This window comes from Dendrobates tinctorius, unplaced genomic scaffold (assembly GCF_039654945.1).
Source record: "Dendrobates tinctorius isolate UK_male_01 unplaced genomic scaffold, ASM3965494v1 ptg000081l, whole genome shotgun sequence".
Classification (NCBI taxonomy): Eukaryota; Metazoa; Chordata; class Amphibia; order Anura; family Dendrobatidae; genus Dendrobates; species Dendrobates tinctorius.
Genome location: NW_027361749.1, coordinates 13,216,997 through 13,240,883, shown reverse-complemented (window position 1 = coordinate 13,240,883; position 23,887 = coordinate 13,216,997). Strand labels below are relative to the sequence as shown.

The window sequence follows — 23,887 nt, the reverse complement described above, 5'->3', positions numbered from 1 at the left end:
CTTCATTTCGGGCATGCGAGGAGAGTGTCAGCATCACGCTAGATACTATTTCCCGTTTAGGGTGGTTGGTCAATCTGAAGATATCATCCCCTGTTCCAGCCCAGAGGATTTCTTTCTTAGGAATGATCTTCGAGACTTCCCGAGGGTTGGTAATTGTCCCTCAGTGATTCTGCTGGCGCCAGATTGGCCTCGTCGGGCGTGGTATGCAGGCCTAGAGCAGCTACTCGCCGACGTTCCCAGACGCCTGCCGGAGCGCCCAGACCTACTTTCCCAGGGCCCGATCTACCACACGAACTCAGGGGTCCTGTGTTTGACGGCTTGGCCGTTGAATCTTGTATTCTAACCCAGGCTGGGTTCGGCCGCAATGTGGTAGCTACAATGGTTAGCACCCGGAAGCCTGCCTCAGCATGTATTTACCCCCACACCTGGAAGGTTTTTTTCACATGGTGTCAGAACCTCGGTACTTCTCCACTGAGATTCTCTATTCCCAACATCTTGGCCTTTCTTCAGTCTGGCCTAGACTCAGGTTTAGCCCCAAGTTCCCTCAGGAGACAGATATCGGCCTTATCAGTCCTGTTCCAGCGCAGAATTGCTACCAATCTGCAGGTAAAGACTTTCATCCAGGGAGTCTCCCACTTGGTACCTCCTTATATAGGGTGCCCCTGGACGCCTGGCACCTTTACCTGGTCCTAAGTGTTCTGCAGGAAGCTCCATTTGAACCGCTACAGGATGTCTCTTTGTCATACCTTTCCTGGAAGGTAGTGTTTCTTGTGGCCATAACTTCAATCAGGCGGGTCTCGGAGCTGGCAGCTTTATCCTGCCGAGCCCCGTTTCTGATTTTCCACAAAGATAAGGTGGTCCTCAGACCAGCCCCTCCTTTTCTGCCAAAGGTCATTTCCTCGTTTCACATTAATGAGGATATTGTCTTGCCCTCTTTTTGTCCAGCATCGGTACACCGTGTGGAAAAGGCTGGTCATACGTTGGACCTAGTGAGAGCTCTCAGGAGGTACGTGTCACGGATGGCACCCTTTCGTCAGACAGACACGCTGTTCGTTCTCCCAGGAAGGGACTCGCTGAATCAAGATCGACCATAGCCAGGTGGATTCGTTTGACTATTCAGGAGTCTTACCGCATCAGAGGCACACCGGTTCCAGCAGGGATCAGAGCGCACTTGGGCTCTTTGGCACCAGGCATCGGTGGAACAGCTTTGCAAGGCTGCAACCTGGTCCAGCCTGCACACATTCGCCAAGCACTACAATATCCATACTCGGGCTTCAACAGACGCGAGCCTGGGTAGAAGGATTCTCCAAGCAGCGGTGGAGCACCTTTAAGACAGGAGGTGCATGTAGCTTGGATCGGTGAGTCGTCTCCCCACCAAGGGACTGCTTTAAGACGTCCCACAGTCCTGTGTTCCCCAATGAGGCGAAGGAGAAACATGGGTTTTTGTGATAACTCACCGTAAAATCCTTTTCTCCGAGACGCTCATTGAGGGACACAGCACCCACCATGTTAGCCCTATTGGCTCATTTTTGTTAATATGTATTTATGATAAAAGGTGGGTATTTCCAGACATGTTGTTACCTGCATTGAGGTTGATTTTGTCTTGTTGTGATCTCTTACTGCATTTGCACCGAACTGGTTTCGCCTGTAATCGAGGCAAGGGTGTGTACTGCGGAAGAGGAGCTAACCTTTTTTTTCATTCACTTGGTATCAGCCTCCTGGCGGCAGTAGCATACACCCACAGTCCTGTGTCCCCCAATGAGCATCTTGAAGAAAATAATTTTACGGTGAGTTATCACAAAAATCCATGTTTTTTCCTCTCGTGTTATTTATTGACTTTTTTTGTGCAAAATTCTTTAATATGGTGCCCTAGATTCATACATTTTGCATAAAATCAAACATGTACTTTTGTCTTTAACCTTTTTGCAGCTTTTTAGCTCAAAAAGTCACATGTTCTGCTAAAATGTTGCTAAATTAGCTCAGAAATTTCATGCCTTCATAAATTGACTCCGCATAAAAATGTTGATTTTTTTTTTTTTTTTTTTTGTAAAGTCGTAATTGAGGAATCAGCTGAAAGAAACTGGAAACCACAACCCCCCCCGCCCACAATGACAAAAAAAGTTGAACGAACAAAAAGTAGACTTTAACCCCTTCCCAACATCTGCTGTACATGTACAGTGCAAATTGAGAGTTGGTGTAAAGCGCAGGCTCACTGGTTGAGCCTGCTCCCATACCTGGCAGTTAATGGCTATAGCACACCAAGATCTGGCCCTAGCACCGCAAAAAAAGCTGTAAGAAGTGATCAAAATGTCATATCAGACTTTTTTCCCCCATTTTCCATTACATTATGTGGTAATAAGTGGTGTCCTTCAAAAGCACAACACCTCTCACAAAAAAACAAGTCCTCATACTGTGTGGACATGAAAAATAAAGTTATGGCTTTTGGAAGAAGGGGAGTAAAAAATGAAAACGCAAAAATGGGAAGTGGTTGAAAAAGGCGCAGATTAAGAATATTGTAAACTTAAGACTGGTTAAAAACACCAAAACTAGACAAGAGGCACAAACGTATTAATGAATGAATTCAAATCAAAGCAAAGGAAAGCTGTGTGTTTCTGATCCACCTAGATATGATATGGCAGCTTGCCTCTCCATTGTGGAGTGTTGTACCTTTTTTCCCCATGGCTTTCCTGAGATGCTTTATTTTCCAGTGGTAAGACCATATAATAGCTGAACAATGTATTTGTAGAATGAATAATTAAAATGAAAAGGATTTGTTGTTTTATTTTCTTTACATTGGAACTCGTGTATGTATCCATTTCAGAATTCAGACAAAACTGGATAAAAATGGATTGATTAAAGATTTTATTGAAGCCTTGGAGCTGCTGTCGAGTCCTGGACTGGTCTTACAGGTGAGAAGAATGGACTGAGAGGACATTATTATTATTCTTGTTGAAAGTCCCCTTTAGCTTTTAAGCATTTTTTTTTATTGTTCTGTTCCATTTTTTTTTTGTTTAGCTTTAAAGGGAGTCTGCAGCCCAAACAGACAGTATAAGCTAAGCAGGTAGCCTTGTAAGGGATATCGCCCCTAGACAAATCACACCCTCAGTGATCTATCGCTACCTCCGTTCTGCAGAAACTGAGGATTAATCAAACTTGCTAATTAGGCTGCTTTGTGCATGGACCAATGCTGTGGGAGAGAGGTTCCGCAGAGCCAGACAATATGATTGGTATAACCTGTACAGATAGACAGGGGCCCAAGAGGTAAGGGCACCCACTACCACCTCCAAAGCAGGTGCGATTGTGTATTATGATGAGCTGTTGGAGTGCAAAGGGCCATGTATTGTTCATGCACATGGGCCTTCTTCTGTTTGTGTCTGCACGTGAGGCCAGATAGGTTTTACTCTGAAACGCTGGGGAATTTCAGAGAAAACAACATAGTTTGAAAACTTGGCCGGGGACCATAGGTAAAGACTGAACTAGTCAAGTGCGGCCTCCAACTGGCTTCTTCCACCTCACTACAGTTGACAGATCACTCCCTACGTATACACATGAGACAGACCTATCAATCAACTACAGCGGTGTGGGGAGAAGCATTACATTGTTTTGGTTGTGGAACCAGTGGTACAACCGTTTTTCCAAAGTGTCCCAAGAGCTGTTTTTGAACTCAGCAACTCCAGGCTACATGTTATTTGTCCTGCTGTGAGCAACCTATGTGGCCTAAGCATGGCCTGCCACTTCTCCAGACTTGTCTCCCATCAAGCATATCTTGATAACAAAAAACTGATCGTCACATCCAAACACAAATCAGGTCTGAACAGGTGCTTACCTAGCACTCTGTAGCGCTATACTATGCAAACATGTAATATGAAAATTGAATTGCATTACTGCACTAGAAATATGAAAAATTGAAAATGCTTAGTGCATAAATTGGCCAATTCATGCGTACCTGGCAGCCACGTTAAGGCGATTCTCGTTAGCCGGGACCGAATGCCAATCCTCTCTTAGACAGTCTACATCTCTCTGGGAACTTAATATGAATCCACTCTTAGACTAAAGTCTATATCTCTGTTGCAATTAAAAAAAGGGACGAAGTGCCCAGTCAGAAGGCTAATACAAATAACTAGTGATGGGCGAACCCCCCGATCATTGGGATCGGCGGGTTTGGCCGAGTTTTTTTGTAAAGTTCGGGGCCGGAGATGATGCATCCTCCCGTCTCGTTGTCTCCCGGCCGCTCATTAACTTCCGGGTTACTCACTCCACTGCTCAGCGCTCGGCAATTTTCGGCCGGCGTCTGCAGTGTTCGTGTGGTAACGTCAGGGTTCACCCCAGTTCATGGCTCGGGCCATGAACGCAGGTGAACCCTGAAGTCACTGCACGAACACTGCCGGAAAAAACCAAAGACTGACGAGTGCAATGAATACCGCCGAAAGTTAATGAGCGGCCCCGCAAGCAGATGTGGCCGGGAGACAGCGGGACGGGAGGACGCGTCGCTGGACAGGTAAGTATAATTATGATGTTTATTATTAATTTTATGCTTTAACAGGCCCTGGACCCGAACTGTAACACGGGTTTCCCATAGAAACCAGTGTTCGAGACCTTGTGACCGAACACTGTGTTCTGTACGGGTCCAGAACTTTACAGTTCGGGTTCGCCCATCCCTACAAATAACAAAAAACTGACCATCACATCGAAACACAAATCAGGTCAGAACAGGTGCTTACCTAGAATAGCCAACTCAAATACAATCAAACAAATAAGGCAGCACTCTGTAGTACTATAGCAAGCAAACATGAAATATGAATATTGAATTGCAATTCAGTTATCATATTTCATGTTTGCATGCTATAGCGCTACAGAGTGCTGCCTTATTTGTTTGATCAAGCATATCTGGGACATCATTGGTCGGCAACTACAAATGGAGCTGCCAACATCAGATCTTGATGATTTCATTGTCCAAATGCAGAAAATTCCTTAAACATCCATTAATAACATCACTGATAGCAGCCAATGCATGTAAGTGAGTGTAATTCTGCACGTGGCGTTCGTATTCTATACTGAATAAATCAAGAAGTTTTGGAAACTTTCCATTTTTTTCATCAATTGCATATCATTATCATGTCCATCAATCCTGTAATTTTTATAATTCCATGACTTGCTTCTTGGTGTTGCAATTTCAATGTTGAGGGTTGTATAAGCCACGAATGATTAGGCATTAGCTGAGGTTCACCATGTAGGGAATGTTCATAAGACATCTTATATACTCTGGCAAACCTGCTGAGTTTTTCATGCAAAAGACGTTTTTTTTTTTTTCCTTTATGTGTCATTCAAAATTCTAAACTTATGCACAGGAAGTCGTTTTTTTCATGGAATAATGTTTATTTCCACTGGTTGCACAGTAGCGAAAACAAAACCATAAACATAATATCCATAGGCTTGTCAAAGTGCTAACTAAATAATTCAGACCCTGACTACTTCAGACATGGCTGAGCTAGTCCTAATTTGTTCACACAAAACAGCTATTGTCCATAGTAACCAGTGATACGTGCAGTTTAGTGCACACGGCCTGTGCAGTCTCTTCTCAGATAGAATGGTGGCTTGTCTCTCTCAAGCTCCAACACCAACCCGCTCTGCTCAGTTTCCCCCAGCTGAGTGATCAGTAAACTCATGGCTTGGTTCTAGTCATGGCTATACTGGTGTACTTACCATAATTACAGTGCTGTGCAAATTAATTGGGACAAAGCATTTTTTTCAAGTAAAATCGTAAGTTGGTTACCAGTCAGTGATTCAAACCAGTTTTAACTGCTTTGAACAGGCACGCACACCTGTTCAAAGCAGTTAAAACTGGTTTGAATCACTGACTGGTAACCAACTTGCAATTTTACTTAAAAAAAAATGCTTTGTCCCAATTAATTTGCACAGCACTGTAGGACTTGTAGTGCTAGGATTTAACACTAGTCTACCTGGCTTTTCTACAGTGCACATATCCTTATACCCTTTAGGACCTGAGGTTTCTATTATTGGACATAATGCACCCAAGTCACTACTTATGTGTTAGTCCGCATCATTCCCGGCAGATGATGGCTGATTTAATCAGCCATCATGTGTCTTTAACAGCTGCGGATGGAATCAAGCTCCATCTATGGCTGTTAACCTGTTAAATGCCGTTGTCCGTTTCTGACAGTGACATTCAACACGTGACGGCAGGAGGCACGTCATTTTACATGCCCATAGGCACGCTTCAGACATGATAGTGGGACGCCAATAGGTTGCCATGTCAGACAGAGACCTGTTGAAGAGCTCTGTGCTTGTCATGACGATTCTCCTGTGAAAGCCAGCCTGTAGCTGGCATTCATAGATCGTAATTTTCACTAAACATACGTGTAGTACAGACTATCGCAGCTTCAAATACCCTAAAGGGACTATTAAATGCAGTAAATAGTTGGGGGGAAAAAATTAAAAAAAAAAAAAAAAAACATTAAAAATATGAAAGAAAAACCCACCAGTTCAAATTGTCCCTCTTTTTCCCCATTAAAAGTAAAGCAATTAAAAAAATAAATAAAGGGAGGGAAGGGGTTAAAGTGACTTCTTATAATCTTCATGTGCATAACCTGTATAAATGCATTTAATTCCTGACCTTATGGTGTTATAACTTTTTAGGATCTTCTGTTTTAATTTAGTAGGTTACGTACAAATAATATTGTATGGTAAAGATGTTCTGGCCGACATTGATTGTGTAATTTGCACCAAAATTTTAGTGTACTTCAACTCCGCCACTCCATATTAATTAAAAGAAATGAGCTCATAACTATGTCATACTTCATGACAAAAGACTAATGATGTCCTCATTTCTTGTCATATTTTAATTTTGGTGCAGGTAATAAAAAGCAGTGTAATAATGGAGCAAAACATTAATAAGTTTGACTTCGGTATTTAGGACAACAAATTGGCACGAACAAAATTATAACAGTCCTCCACTGTGTCCAATTTACAATAATAATAATGTTGCAAGATCCTAATAGAAGCACGAAACAAGAGCTTGTTGCAATTCAGCTTATTGCAAATTTGGAGTCATTTTTTCCAAGGCATATTCAGTCTACTCATATATAGGTTTTTGTTTTGTTTTTTAGAACAATCACATTTTTACAATTTAATTGTATGCTCTGTGCCAATTAGGACTGGAGAGATGAAATCTGTAAAGAATTGGATAGACCAAAACCCGACAGAAACAAAATTAAGAATATGTACAAGGAGATGCACGGAAATCTAGTGAATGCAAAAAATCCTAAATTTGGAACATTCAGAAGAAAGCTTGCAGAGGTATGTATTTACTGTTTGAGCAAAAGCTGATTTTCTGTTTCTATGTTGGTGCCGTTACGCATGGAGTTCCAATATATTGTAATTATAAATAAATATTAGATACTGCACACTAAATGTATATTTTAAGCAATAATCAGTCATTTAGATCTGCTGCATAGTAATGTATATGTTGTACATGTATGGGGGGCTTTACATGGGTATTTATATGTCTACAATCTTGTAATTGTTCTGAAGTTTTGTATCATATTCCACTACAATTATTAGTCACACTTTGTAACAATTGAACATAAAATGTTATCCTTATAGGATAACTCCCATTTCCAGTTTCCTCTTTTCCCCTTTAGGCCGGGATCACACATGCGAGAAACACGGCTGAGTCTCGCATGTTAATATCCGGCACTGCCGCCGGCACTTGGATCGGAGCGTGCAGCCGCATAACAATACATGGAGCCACGCGCTCCACTTCCCAGTGCCGAATATTAACATGCGAGACTCGGCCGTGTTTCTCGCATGTGTGATTCCGGCCTTACTTAAGTTTTAGGACCACATCCTTTATTGGCATTGGCCCTGAAACCAAGACCACCCTGGTCAATAACTTGAGTGTAAACACTCTTTCAGTTGTAGGCTGCACAGAGTTGTCCAGCTTCACCACATTGTCTGGTGCCCCATTATCTTCTAGTCCCACAAGCTCTGGTACTCGACTGGAAACTGTCTGGAGTGTGCAATTATTATTATCCCATTTTGCTCCTTTTTGGGTTTTCTGTGCCTTCCTATATACCTCACTGACGTTGACTCTTTTTATGGGCTAGTTTTATTTCAGACTAACCTAGGATAATCCTCCCTTTATGGATCGCTGGGTAGCCCAGTGGATGTATTACTAAATCATAAGGCCAAACAAACAAAAACAACTCGTGTCTTGATAATAACCAGACAATTTCAGGAATGAAACTGCAGCGTATTTTTCCAGTAGTTTCTGTTCTGATTTTATTTACCATCTTAAGCCCCTCTGTGCTAACATCTGCTGACGCTGCATCGCTGTCTCCACAGTATAATAGACAAATGTACAACTTTTCATTAATGAGGTTTTCCACTACAATGTATATTGTACACATCCGTTTAAACCTTTCAAATCAATCTTTTTGCAAATGCCTTATGTTGACATATTTGCCTCTGAGCGGCGCTATGGCTGCTTGCTCAGTGCCGATCATGTGACAATCTGCTGCAGCCGTCTCTGACATCCAGTGATGTCACATCAACATCCGGACTCTGGAAGTTGACCTTGCATCACCGAGGCGTAACCCAGTCTCACGCACTCCCCTGATTGACTGGGCTGTGGGTGGTGTTTCACCACATGTCACAGCCCAGTATCCAGCACGTGCTGTAGATGCACTTTCCCTCTATCCTCTGCTTTCACTGGCAGAGCCCCTCTGTGACGTGCGGTGAAACACTGCCCACAGTCCAGTTAATGAGGGGAATGCGTGCGACTGAATCACGCCTCAGTGTTGCAAGGACAACTTCCAGAGTCCGGATGTTGACGTGACATCACCACATATCGACTGTGGATGCAGTCAGGGACACATGATCAGGACTGAGGGAGCAGCGATAGCATCGCTCAGAAGCAGATATGTCAACATAAGGGATTTACAAAAATACTTATTTGAAAGGTGTAAATAAATGTGCACAATATACATTGTAGCGGACCATCTCTTTAAGTAGTAGTTTTGGTTTATCTACATAATACTTGACCCCATGGCAGCGCGTTAACAAAAATCAAAGTCTTAATTAGTTTTGGTTTACATGTTGTTCTTCATTATTTTTTGTGGTATTTATATCTGAGGTCTCAAACTAAAATAGGTTCCAATGCCATTTCAAAAACTCACATTTAAGGTGCAGTGCCACATTGTGGGGCTACACAACGACTTTGGCTGACACAGAGACACAGTCCCTCACACTGTGCCCTTAAATGTAGATATGTACCACGCCATCTATAATATAACGGGCTAAGCGTCACTCTGTCTGAAGCCTTTATAGACAGAATGAGGCATCCAGTGGTGAGGAGTGTGTATGGCGCCCGGAGATGGCGGTATGCGTTCATACCGCAATCTCGGGCGCCATACTTACCTGACCTGGTGGAGCGTTGCCGCGGTGCTTCTCTTCAGCCGGAGACCGGGACAGGAGTGCAGCCGGAATCGCGCATGCGCATAGCACGATCCGTCGCCATTTTACTGAAGACACATTTGCAGTGTGTCTTCACCAATATGGCGCCGGACAGCGCTATGGACATGCGCGTACTCCGGCGCCAGACTCCTCCCCCGGCCTCCAGCAGAACGTGACAGCGCTGGAGCACAGGAAAGAAGGGTGAGTTTAAGGCTGTGTTCACACACAGCGTTTTTTTAGCGGGTTTTACCGCGGTTTTCACTATAAAACCGCTAAAAATAAGCTTCCCGGTCATTTCTATGCATTTTGCACTTTTTGTGCACATTGATGCGTTTTTTTCCGCGACAAAAACCGCATCGCGGTAAAAACCGCAGCATGCTCATTAATTTTGCGGATTTTTCCGCGGTTTTGGCTTCTTCAATGCGGTTTGAAACAGCTGCGGAAAAAAACGCATCAAAACCGCGCAAAAAACAGGCAAAAACTGCCGTGGAAAAATAGGTGCGGTTTCTGGGAAGGGATTCAGGTTTTTGAGCAGAAATTTTCTGAAACGTGTGCACTTAGCCTTAATGTTTTTTTTTTGTATGTTTGTAGTTTAATAGGGGTGAGAGGGACCATACATGCCAGGAAAGGGGACCATGCATACCACGGAAGGGGGGTGAGGGGACCATGCTTACCACGAAAGGGGGGGGGAGAAGGGACCATGCATACCAACGAAAGGGGGGTGAGGGGATCATGCATACCACGAAAAGGGGGGTGAGGGGACCATGTATACCAGGTTTGGGGGGTGAGGGGACCATGCATTCCAGGATTGGGGGGTGAGGGGACCATACATACCAGGATTGGGGTGTGAGGGGTAGCATGCATACCAGGATTGGGGGGTGAGGGGACCATGCATAACAGGATAGGGGGGATGAGAGGACCATGCATACCAAGATTGGGGGGGTGAAAGGACCATGCATACCAGGATGGGGGGGTGAGAGGACCATGCATACCAGGATAGGGGAGGTGAGACGACCATGCATACCAGGATACGGGCATGAGAGGACCATGCATACCAGGATACTTGAGTGAGGGGACCATACATACCAGGATTGGGGGGTGAGGGGGCCATGCATACCAGGATTGGGGGGTGAGGGGGCCATGCATACCAGGATTGGGGGGTGAGGGGGCCATGCATACCAGGATAGGGATAAGGGGGTACCATGCATACCAGGATTGGGGGGTGAGGGGACCATGCATACCAGGATGAGGAATAGGGTGCCATGCTGACCCGGATTGGGAGGGGTGAAGGTACCATGCATACCAGGATAGGGATGAGGGGTGCCATGCACACCAGGATAGGAGGGGGGAAGCCCATACCAGGATGGAAGACCATATACCAATAAAAATGCTCGCCACCCGGGCATAGAACGGGTTCATAGCTAGTTAATATATAATTAGCCACTGTGTAACCCACTATTTAAAAGTATAAATTGATAAACCAGCAATGTGACGCTGATTAACTATAATTATCTACTTTTCCCATAAAAATGTAAGTTAGCCACTGTGCCTTTCCACCGAATTCATTACAAGTCCCTGTGCTTTTTCTCATCCCACAATTCATTACAATTACATGTGTTTTCTCCCCTCACCTGACAAATTCTTAACAAATCCAGGTCCTTTCTCTCCCACCACTTCCCCGATAAACTACAATTAGGCTGTGTTCACACACAACGTTTTTTTCACGTTTTTCCTGCGGATTTGCCAAAAAATCCGCTCAAAAAACGCTTAAAAGAAACTTCCCATACATTTTAATGCATATTGCACTTTTTGTGCATATTGATGCGTTTTTTTTACCGTGAAAAAAACGCAGCATGCTCATTGATTATGCGGTAAATTCGGCATTTCTAGCTATTTTCTATGTGTCGGGGACACGCGGCAAAAACGCGCAAAAATCGCGCAGGAAAAAAACGTGCGTTTTCTGGGAAGGAGTCCTGTTTTTATGCAGAAATCTTCTGCATACGTGTGCACATAGCCTGTATGTCCTTTCTCCCACCTTCATTCAGCTCTTTCCCACTGTGTTTAAGCAAAAAGAAAAATAAGGGGACATGGCCATACTCTGGTACTGAGCAAATGTGTGTGAAGAGCTCCTAGTATTCTGCTGTAAAATCCTGAGATAATGATCACATTGGCACACTAAATCACTCTGGCTCTCTGCTAGACAATTTAGCTAAAGTGCAAAGAGAAAACTATTACATATATCGTCCATGAGCCGGGCCAGATATCGCTACTACCCGGAGTGACTAATTCTCTTTGGTGTTTTTAGGTAGATGCATGTCTGTAGTTTATGTTTTGATATGATAGCCCTTGCACATCAGTAGCTTAACCCCTTCAGGCCTATTTGTACCCAAATGCCTAGGCCATTTTTTGTAAATCTGACCTTGTCACTTCATGCGGTAATAACTTTGGGACGCTATCACCTACCCACGCCATTCTGAGATTGTTTTCTCGTGACATATTGTACTTCATGGTAGTGCTAATTGTGAGTCAATAGATTTTACCTTTCTGCATAAAAAATTACAAAATACACGAAAATTTGGGAAAAATTCGCTATTTTTGAACTTTGAAATTCTCTACTTTTTACAAAAATGCTGATACCCCCCATAACAGTTATTAGTTTACATTCTCCACATGTCTACTTCACATTGGCATCATTTTGGAAATGAAATTTTATATTTTTCGGATGTGATAAGGCTCATAGTTTTATACGCAATTTTTAAAGTTTACGACTAAATTTCCAAAACCCATTTTTCCAAGGACCAAGTCAGTTCGGACGTCACTTTATGGGTCTTGTATAACAGAACCCACCCATACATTACCCCATTTTGCAAACTACACCCCTCAAGGTGTTCAAAACGGATTTTCAAAACTTTGTTAACCCCTTAGGTGTTGCACAGGAATTCAAGCAAAATGACAGTGAAATATCAAAATTTCAATTTTTTGGCAGATATTCCATTGTAATCCAATTTTACCTGCAACCCAGCAAGGGTTAACAGCAAACCCAAAATTGGTTACCCCAATTCCGTAGTTTATAGAAACACCCCACATGTACACGTAAACTAAATTATGGGCGCGCAAGAGGGCTCAGCACAGATGGAGAGCTAGGCGGTTTTTGGGATAATAGATTACACTGGAAGAAATCCAGTGGGCCATGTCGTATTGAGAGACCCTGAGGTACCCCCAGAGTGGAAACCCCCAAAAGGTTACCGCATTTTGGAAACTACACCCCTAAGGAATGTTTTAGGGGGTATAGTAACCACTTTGACCCAACAAGCGCTCCATTGGAGTTTCATGCACTTGGTTGAGGAAATTGAAAAGTACGTTTTTTACCGAAAAATGTTGCTTTAGGCCCACATTTTTCATTTTGAAAAGGGGGACCAGGAAAAAGTACGCCCCACTTTTTATTCCCCATTGTCTCCCGAACACGGCAATACCACAAGTGTTGTCTAAAACCACAGTATTGGCGCACGGCAGGCTTCGTAAGCGAAGCTGCGGCAAAATTCACTGTAAGAAATCTATGGGGCCATGTCACATTTGGAGACACACTGAGGTCCCGCACAGTGGAAACCCCAAAAAAGTGACCCCATTTTTGAAACTACACCCCCTAAGGAATGTTTTAGGAGGTACAGTAACCACTTTGCACCGGGAACCGGCTCCCGACCCGCGGCGATCGCCCGGCATATGATCCGGGTACGATTCGCCGTACCGCTACGGCGGCCGGCGCGAAGGGGTTAATGGTATTTTTCACCTTTTGAATAGATCCTACCTATATTTCAAAAAAATAATGATTAAAGGTCAATTTAGGGGAAATGCCAAAATGTAAATACAATGCATGTAGTATTTCTAACAAAATTTAATCCAAGTTATGTAAATACACACTGAACATGTCATGGGCTTGTCCATAGTAATGTGTGTGTGTGTGTGTAGGTGTGTGTGTGTGTGTATATATATATATATATATATATATATATATATATATATATAATGTATATTGTGTGTGTATGTATAATTATATAACGTTACTCCATAATATCTTCAACATCAGACTCTGAATCTGACTGTTGTTCTACTGGCTCGTCTTCAATACCCTTGTTCTGGCATGTCTGTAACCTGCACATGTCCGTGCACTTCAGGCCATTGCTGAGGCAAGTACACTGAGGAAGTTCGCATGACCGCACACACTTGCAGGACAGTAGCTGGATAATAGCTTCTGGTGCCCCTCGCATCCACTTGACAACAAGCTTTCCGTCATTATCTATCATCCAACCGCAGTCTGTTGGGTTTGCAACAAATGGCTGGCTCTGCAGACTTCTCCTCCTGATCGCAGCCTGGTAGTTTGCACGCAGTGCATGCATGAAAAGGCAGTCTTGGCAAGGAGGGAGTTGACTTGACGCTACCACTCCACATCTGGCACAGAACAGCTGATACCGGAGCCTGTTTACCTCAGTTGTTTGGGTAGTTGGCAGGTACATGTGGCAGGTGATTTCCTGTAACTTCTCAAAGAGTTCGGGAGACACTTCCCATGAACGACCAACTTCCTGAAAGGCATCCTGGTATGTCTTGTTCATCTACAACTGCTTGAGTGTCGTCATCTTCCCACGGCCAGCGAAAGCACTGACTGTGTCACAGCCTGTAAATGCATGCATACCAATCAATGAATCACACACGCTGCCTCCCAATGTTCTTCTCAGAGTGGTGATATCCAGGAATCTTGTCCGGTTCTGTGTACCGCATTTCTGGAACGGGTGGGATGGGATTTTGTGGCACATGTCCAGACACAGGACCATGACATCAGTATCCTCTGAAGTGATGATGACAGACTTGTAACCAGATTCTGCTGCATGAAGAGCATGGAGAAGGAGGCGTGTGTCTGCTTCTTCTTGACTTGACTTAAGGTCAGCAGCCTCTTCCCACTGTTCTTTGGTGATCTTAAAGCAGAGCTGCTCACATGTGACATACATCTCTTTCTCCTCAAGCTTCTCCCTGTGGTGTTTCGCCTTCCATTCTTCTACCAGAAACTTTGAGACTTACCTTGTTGGAGGAATTACTTAGTAGCTTTCTCCACTGCTGGATGTTGTGCCCATGTTGAATGTTCTTGAAATGGATCCCTGTGCCTTCATATCTGTTGACTCTTTCTGTATCTTTGATGGATGTCTCCTTGTAGACGTCAAAGAAAATATCAATGCGCTTGCTCTTAACACCCTCATGGATAGCGCGACTCATTGCTGTGCCTGCTAGCTGGGCAAATGTTGCATCGTTTCCCTTCAGTTTCTGAACGAGGCTCATCCCATCAATGATGGTTGCAGAGGGCTCAGGGATCACCTCTGCAGGAGGAGCATTCCTCTCCAACTCCCTTACTAGGGCAGCCTTGTTGGTCTTGCGGATAGACCCATCACCGTTGGCAAGTGCCCATGGCAATGGCCCCAGGGGATGAGTCAAGACATCACTCATTTGTAGCTTTCTGTTCTCAGCTACAAGTATCATCTGGCCAAATAGGTTACTGTCAGCCTTCAAAATTACCTCCTTGCCAAGGCCTTGTCTGTGTGTCTTCATTCTGATGTTGGAGAACGTTTTAAGATTGTTCTTCATCATCTTGTCATGAAACAGTGTAGTTGGTGTATCGGTACCCAAACGCTCATCCTTGAATGTGTGATATGCATCCTCTCCTATACTGTATGCCCCTAGAAGGTCTTTGGCTACATCTGGTGGTGCTGCAGTCGCTGTTGATAAACTAATAAGTTCACCATTATGCTCTTTGTTGAAGGGGTTCAACCAACCAGTCTCCAGCAGTTCAACAAAAGATCGGACATCGGCTTCGTCTCTTCTAATCCTGGACACCTGTAGGTCTGAATGACTGAAGTCAGTATATTGTTGGCCTACTAGGGCCCTCAGCTGCCTCAAGTACATGCTGCGGTACTCCGATGTCAGGTAGAATCTGGCGACAGCTCCAACTTTGAGGCTGAAGCCTTTTGTGCCCCCTGGTGTCTGGGTGTCTTTGTTGATTGTTTCTTCGATGGTCTGGTCCACAGGAATCCGTCCAAAAGGATTCTTGCTACCTATCTGGACCGAAAAGCCACCTTTCATGAAGTATTCATGGACCTCTGGGTGGTCTATGGGCAGCCGAGACATCGTAGCATAGTAATAGGTTAGGTATCGGGCATAGTTGACCTTGTCATAGGCAAAACACCACGGTATCATCTGTCGGATTGCTCCTAGGTGAAGCATCCAGTTGCCTTCTCTTGAAGCTTGAACCAGGGCCAGCATGGTCTCGACCATGTCCAAGTATGACATCCAGAATGCTGAGAGTTGTTCATTTCTGAAGGTCTCAAGATAAACTTGAAAGAGCTTCAGGGTAAGTGTGCAAGATTCATTATCCAAGAACTTTTCGAAGGATCCCTGCGACACACTGATGAGAAAGTTTGTGATGTTCTTCAGTGTTTCATCCAGATGGTGAAGTTACCTTGCATGGATTTCTTCTAGCCATGGAAGGAAGTTTTTCCATGCAAGCCTCATAAGTGCTTCATAGACCAGCTTGTGTAGTCTCACTGCTCTGTTGTACCTCCGGCCGTCCATCACTCCAGGCACTGATCCTTCAGCGATGACACCGGATTCAACACACAGATCTCTAAGGCCTGCATCCTGAAATCTCTTACCTATGATGGAGAGGAGATTACAGATTGTGTGGAAGACACCCATTCTAATTATAATGTTCTTGAACTTCTCCTGTTTCCAGATAACCTCGGCAGCTTTGGCATAGAGTGCTTGATCAAACACGCACACAATTCTGTTAAGCTTCAGGGTCTGCATGATGGCATGTGTTTGCTCCAGACTTCATTCACAGTGGACATGGCTGTTGCAGGAGCATTGATAGTGGGCAGGTAGCTTACAGTGTCCTGGGCCACTACAATGTCGCTGCGGATTTGGATGTTGAACCCAGTCCAACTGCTAATGGTCTGATCCTCATGGTCTGACATTCTAGCCAGAAGCCAGATATGGTTCTTGGTTTTTGAATCCTGGACCTCCTCAGTAGTGTTAACATTCGCAGTCTCAATCCTGGGTGGCCCTCCCCGCCGCCCAACATTGTATATTGGTAGCATTAATTCTGTCGGAATTATGCTTCTTTTCTTCGACTTGGTTACATCTGGCAGGACTTTTGTCACAGAGCATGCAACATTGGACTGAACAGCGATGCCATTGACTCTGAGATGTACCTGCTCCACTTAGTGTCTCCTCAAGTCTGTCAATGTTATCCCAGGCCAAGGTTGTGAACACACCAGGGTAGATATTTGCTGGCATTGGGATGTCATCCGTTGAACATTCCAACTTCTGGATGCAAAGGACTGTATCGATCTCCTCAGCCGTTGAATATGACACACAGTGGCCAAGACGATTCAGAGTTCGAACCAGTTCTGTATTGCCGGTCAAAGACTTAATTGCAAAGGTCAGCAGTACGTGCTTGGGTGGCTTTGTCTTTCCATTGGTAACAGCAAAAACCAAGTCACTGCCGAAGGATGTGGCAAGACGTTGAGCTCTTTCAGAGGGAGTTTGGCACTCACAATCTCCTGTAAGCAGGGTTTGCAGGAATTGAGTGACTAATGCAGGAACGACATTCTGATCTGTATCGGGAGGCCAAGGCTGACTCACATCTTGCTTCTTGATCTCATTCCTCAGCTGCATTGCTGCTTTGGTTACGACATCTCCAGAGTTAGCGGCTCTTGCTTCTTGCAGATCTTTTGTCATGCTGTGTGCTTGCCGGGCAAGGTCGTCCATTGATAGGCTATATGGATAGACTAGAAGCTTACCTTTCTCATTGGAGAGAAAGCGGAGTGATTCACCAAACTCTGTTTCAAGTTTTCGGTGAACATGTTTCTTTGTCGATGGTTTCAGTTTGATGATGCCACGGGACATCATGCATCTCTGAAGCCTAGATATGAGGTTTATAATAGGCAGTACTTCTGGGTTTGGGAACAATTCAGTACTTATATACAAGAAGAGTTCCTCAAGGGCTTCTCTCCCTGCCTCTCCGTAGCATACTTCCTTGCTTTCTTCCTGATTTTCTGCTGCACCAGACCTACAGGCCACTTGGGAATCATCTTTTGTGAATAGTTTGTAGCACGACTTGTGGTAGTGCCCCTCTGAAGCAACAAGGTCTCTGCTAAGTAAACCAAGGATTCTCTGTGTGCCTTTCCTTATCGCTGCTCTGCGGATCGTCTCATCTGCTCGTAGCTCAACACACTGGACGATTGGCTCCCTTGTTTTTTCTCCTTTGAGATACTTGCTTGACTTCTCGCAGAACATACATACTTTGGCATACACCCTGCTATCACTGGGGGTACCCCTCGGTAGCCTCCTCCTGGGGATTTCGCTTGCTGTTTCGACATTGACACCCTTGGCAAGGATAGAATCCAGTGACTTCTTCATTGTAAAGAGACTACGACATTTACGGTGATATTGTATGTGTGGTATTTCTCGTTCTTCAAGGCCCTTAGCTGCTTCCAGGATTGATTCATGCTGTCTGATCTCTGCAGCCCTAAGCAATGTTTTCCAGGAGTCCAAATCCTGTAGGGACGCCAGATCATCACTGTCATCATTAGAGCAGTGTATGATACAGTCGATCCGTGATTTCTTCCTCGCTGGTACTTCCATCATGCCATTAGATATGTCAGTAAACACCTGCAAACACAAAGAAAAACATTAAAACCCTTGGCACCGAGCGCCGTACGAGTACTGCTCTCTCGTCCTGGACGAAAGGACAAGAGCAGTACTAGTACGGCACAACCCCTTTAGCGTCCCCGCCGCTAATCGCGCGGGGATCGGGGGTAGATGGCCGCACTTACCGGCAGCAGGGCTTGTCCCCTCGCCATGTGTGGCCATCGCGCCGACCCCCTGCAGCTAGAATCACTGTGATTCGCTGGGCTATATAGCCCAGCGAATCGCAGCATGCCTTGTAAAACATGGCATGATTCGCTGCAGGGGTTCGTGCCTGTGGAGCGATTGGTGCATTTACCAGTCACTCCACAGGCCAGGGGGAGAATGTCAGTGTCTGATCTCCTCCCCCTGTGCTGCGATTGGCTAGAACATCGTTCTAGCCATAGCAGCGATGTAGCAGGTTCGACACAGTGTCGCCTCTGCCTGTATGAGATCCTGTCAGCACAGGGTCTCATACAGGGACGATCGCTGCACTGTGCAGGCTGGCCGAACCTGCCTGCACTCGCTGGAACTTGTGGTACCACAAGTCCTAGCAAGTCTGGGCAGGCAGGCAAAAAGTGTAAAAGAAAGTTAAAAATAACAAAAACACTACACTACACATCCTCCCCCTCCCATATGCGCCAATACTGTGGTTTTAGACAACACTTGTGGTATTGCCGTGTTCGGGAGACAATGGGGAATAAAAAGTGGGGTGTACTTTTTCCTGGTCCCCCTTTTCAAAATGAAAAATGTGGGACTAAAGCGACTTTTTCCGTTAAAAAAAACGTACTTTTCAATTTCCTCAACCAAGTGCATGAAACTCCAATGGAGCGCTTGTTGGGTCAAAGTGGTTACTATACCCCCTAAAACATTCCTTAGGGGGTGTAGTTTCCAAAATGCGGTAACCTTTTGGGGGTTTCCACTCTGGGGGTACCTCAGGGTCTCTCCAATACGACATGGCCCACTGGATTTCTTCCAGTGTAATCTATTATCCCAAAAACCGCCTAGCTCTCCTTCTGTGCTGAGCCCTCTTGCACGCCCATAATTTAGTTTACGTGTACATGTGGGGTGTTTCTATAAACTGCGGAATTGGGGTAACCAATTTTGGGTTTGGGTTTGCTGTTAACCCTTGCTGGGTTGCAGGTAAAATTGGATTACAATGGAATATCTGCCAAAAAATTTAAATTTTGATATTTCACTGTCATTTTGCTTGAATTCCTGTGCAACACCTAAGGGGTTAACAAAGTTTTGGAAATCCGTTTTGGACACCTTGAGGGGTGTAGTTTGCAAAATGGGGTAATGTATGGGTGGGTTCTGTTATACAAGACCCATAAAGTGACGTCCGAACTGACTTGGTCCTTGGAAAAATGGGTTTTGGAAATTTAGTCGTAAACTTTAAAAATTGCGTATAAAACTATGAGCCTTATCACATCCGAAAAATATAAAATTTCATTTCCAAAATGATGCCAATGTGAAGTAGACATGTGGAGAATGTAAACTAATAACTGTTATGGGGGGTATCAGCATTTTTGTAAAAAGTAGAAAATTTCAAAGTTCAAAAATAGCGAATTTTTCCCAAATTTTCGTGTATTTTGTAATTTTTTATGCAGAAAGGTAAAATCTATTGACTCACAATTAGCACTACCATGAAGTACAATATGTCACGAGAAAACAATCTCAGAATGGCGTGGTAGGTGATAGCGTCCCAAAGTTATTACCGCATGAAGTGACAGGTCAGATTTACAAAAAATGGCCTAGGCATTTGGGTACAAATAGGCCTGAAGGGGTTAAGCTACTGATGTGCAAGGGCTATCATATCAAAACATAAACTACAGACATGCATCTACCTAAAAACACCAAAGAGAATTAGTCACTCCGGGTGGTACCGATATCGTCAAAATTGGCTCTTGGCTCATGGACTAATATAGCTGAAAGGACAACGAGGACAATGTTAAAACCCAAACGGAGGAAATGTTAGAAGTATTACATAGTTTTAACTACAGGCTGTATTCATGTAGAGTCAATTATTCACAAGAGGAGCTATTGGAATATCTGGGTGGGGTGGGTCTACTGGTTCCGCAGGACAAGGATAGGGACTAGGGTTAATCAAATAGCTTTGGATTCAGCCGTTCAGTCACCAGTTGTTCTCAGCCAAGATGCGACCGTCCTGGTTGAACACTATTTCTCCCCCCCAGACATGGATTACGGCATGGGACAGAACGACAGACAGGTATGGTATATTGTTGTTTCATTATTTTTGCTTTATTACAGGAGAACGAGGGCTTCGGTGGAATTAGGCGAGGTTGTAAATATGGTTTAATTAAGATTATTAGAGGAGTCTGTATCATTTTTTCAATTAAAGGACTTTATTCTGGGTGTCTGTGTTTTTATACAATGTGACTATAGGGTTAGTAATGGGGCGTCTTATTGACGCCTCTCCATTAGTAACATCTGGTCGTGATGTCACTCCCTTATGATAATGCCAGGAGTTATATCCTCCGCTTGTAATTTTTTAGTCAGGGTAAATGGGTGATTAAGCAATTCCTTCAATAAGCCACCTGTGTCCATTGACCTTCATTTAGGGTTACCTGAGGGTTCGCCATATCTTTAAGAAACGGTTTTAGTTCAAGCAATCGCTCAATCATTAAAAACGTGCTGCCCCACCGAGTAGTTTGATCGACAATTGCCCCTTTCCCATCACGTCTCTTCAAGATGGAATCAATTTTAGAGGTTCTGGCGGCAATAACCAATTTCCTCTCTTTCCCAATCAGATTTCCAGCATGTCCCTCTTGCAGACTATCTCTTATTGCCAGCTGCAGTGTGTGCACAACACAGCACATGTGATGAATATGAAAGTGTTTTGAAGCAGCTTCAACAAGATCATCTACTTCTACAGTATAATTTTGCTGTTCTTCTGTTGTAATATCTGTTTGTTCCTCAGTTACATGAACAGCACTGTGGCCTTCCATCTCAAACATACTGAATCCTAAATTTTCTTCTAGCTGTTGTTCATTACTCTCATTCATCAGTTTAATTATACTTATCGTGTTTGAAGCATTGTCCGTTACACTAGCAAGAACCTGTTTTTTTGAGTTCGTAATCTTGCAGAACTTTTTCCACTAAGGCCTGCAGAAACTGGCTGCTGTGATGAGCTTTAGTATCTTTTACTGCCAGTGACTTGGTAATAATTTCTTTGTTGTCACAAACATATCGAACATTGATGGCAAAATAGTTCACTTTGTGACGTGTGCAGGCATCCATTTTAAGTAACATAAAGCGTCTTTTGAGAGTCTTTTTAAGATCTTCCTTTTGTTTAAGGGCTTCTTCAATCACTAATTCTCTTATACTTTCTCTTTCCACAGAAACACCAAGTTTGTGGGCCATTTCTCCATTAAGAGCTGTAAAAGCTAGTCGTGCAAATAATGATAATGGTACACCTTCCTTCACAACAAGCTGTATGAGCAGTCTTTTAAACATCTGCTGTCATTGTTACAGTAACTTCGTCACTTACAAAATATCTTATTGATATTTGAGATGCTCTTTCCTCCTCCTTTCCTGACAGGAAGTGCTGGGCGTGGGTTTCTTGGTGCTGCTGTTATCTTTCTCAGTCACAGCTTTGAAAACTTCTGGGTGGAAGCGTTGTAAATGTCTTTTTAGATTGGAAGCTCTTGTAGGAGCATTTTTATCACTGCCTGAGTATGCGCTGATTTTGGCATCACAGCATTTGTTTTCCTCTGGGTCACTTGTCATACATTGACACACACAATATTTTTCATCTTGAGTCACTGTGAAATGCTCAAATACAGCTGACTTCATGGGGAGCTTCTTAGACATTTTGTAATCATATAAATTCACTCAAAATAATTTTGTCCTATAAAATAATGTTTATTTTAATTTCAGCAAGAACAGGGAACCATGTACAGTGGGGAAAATAAGAATTCGATACACTGACAATTTTGCAAGTTTTCCCACCTACAAAGAATGGAGCGGTCTGCAATTGTACACTTCACCTGTGAGAGACAGACTAAAAAAATCCAGAAAATCACATTGTATGATTTAAATAATATGCATTTTATTGCATGAAATACGTGTTTGATACAATAGAAAAACAGAACTTAATATTTGATACAGAAACCTTTGTTTGTAATTACAGAGGTCAGACATTTCATGTAGATTCTTTTTCTCTCAGTTGAAGTGTACCTATGATTAAAAATGTCAGACCTCTCCATTCTTTGTAGGTGGGAATCGACAGTGTATCAAATACATACTTTCCCCACTGTATAATTTTAGATAGAAATAAAACAAACTTTGCATAAATCAATAGTACAGATGACAAATCTAAAGTTTGTAAAATGTTATTAGATAGCTTTACTTTGAATTTCCAAGGCTTTTCTTAAGGGGCCTTTACACAAGCGTCATCGATTTTGTGACACAGCAGCGATATCGCTATGTGTGATACTTACCTCCGACCGGCTCCCCCGCTGTCTGTCGCTGATCGCACGAGATCGTCCACGTCCATTTCTCGTCGGCCGCTTCCTGCTGGGCTTCCTGCCGGCGCCGACGAGCGATGCGTGGACACGGGCGGGAGGACGTCAGGATCGACGCGTCTGAAAGGTAAGTAACGACCTCTGCTGCGTCGCTATATCGCTGTGAGATCTGCCTGTTTGGCAGCTCACTAGCAACCATTTAGCGATGCACCAGCGATCCTGACCGGATCGTATCGTTGTTGGGATCGCTGGTGCATCGCTAAATGTAAAGTGGCCTTTAGGGTACAGCTCACTAAATGCTTCACAGTCTATGAAGAGGGGAGGAGGGAAGGAGCAAGTTTGTTGTGCATCATACTCCAGAAACAAAGAAACTGATAACAGAGCTAATAACTTGCTGTTTTGGCTTCTATACCTATACAAGTCCTCATATAAGTCCTCATCAATCCTGTTGCTGTATTTTCCCTGAATATTGTATAAAAGCTAGCTTCCCAAAAGTATATAAGCTCAAAGAAAAAACAAGTGTCAAGCACACAGAGAGAACATACAGTATACTGGACCATGAATTTATGCACAGTTTATTGAAAGTTTAAATATGCTTTAAGAATCTTAATCTTGTTATCCTGTTCACTCTAGTAATTCTTCTGAGATGAGTGTAGGCCTTCCTTCGTTCTGAGTGTGTTTACTTTGTACCCTTGTCTGTAGAGGAGGAGCTTCACTGGTGCTGGAGTGCAGCACTGACTTATGTCAGCTAAGACAAAGCCTAGATCCTCAGGCTACATTCACACCATGGGCGTAAGCAGGATCAAAACTAGGGGAGGGGGGCAGAACTTCATACTGTTCCGCAGAACCTCATACTGCAAACCTCAGCTGCTGCAGAACCTCATACTGCACACCCCTACACTTGAAAGTAAAGCTTGCACCTTAAGAAGATGTGATGAATGCAGTTTATTTATTCCAACTATCAATTGATGTTGATGTGTTACTGAAGACGAGTAATGCCTGTCCTGTGCGTCCTTTTGGGCAGCTATGACTGGTGCTAAAAAAAAAAAAAAAAAAAAAAAAAGGAGTGTTAGTCTGTGTGCTACCCGGCTTTCATTCTTTTTGGTACAGATAAGATATGGATAAATGGATAGATAGAAAGATAGAGCAGATTTCTAATCTGCTTTTGCTATTGAAAACATTATCTATGAGCTCAAAAA

At 43.7% G+C, this 23,887-nt stretch overlaps 1 protein-coding gene across 1 annotated transcript in view; it reads left to right on the top strand.

Moving 5' to 3' along the window:
- PRKDC (protein kinase, DNA-activated, catalytic subunit) overlaps positions 1-23,887 on the top strand; it is a 503,687-nt gene that overhangs the window by 412,570 nt on the left and 67,230 nt on the right. The window contains exons 75-76 of the mRNA XM_073583775.1: positions 2,822-2,909; positions 7,174-7,317. Coding sequence (XP_073439876.1) covers positions 2,822-2,909; positions 7,174-7,317 — 232 coding nt within the window. The remainder of the gene's footprint in view (positions 1-2,821; positions 2,910-7,173; positions 7,318-23,887) is intronic.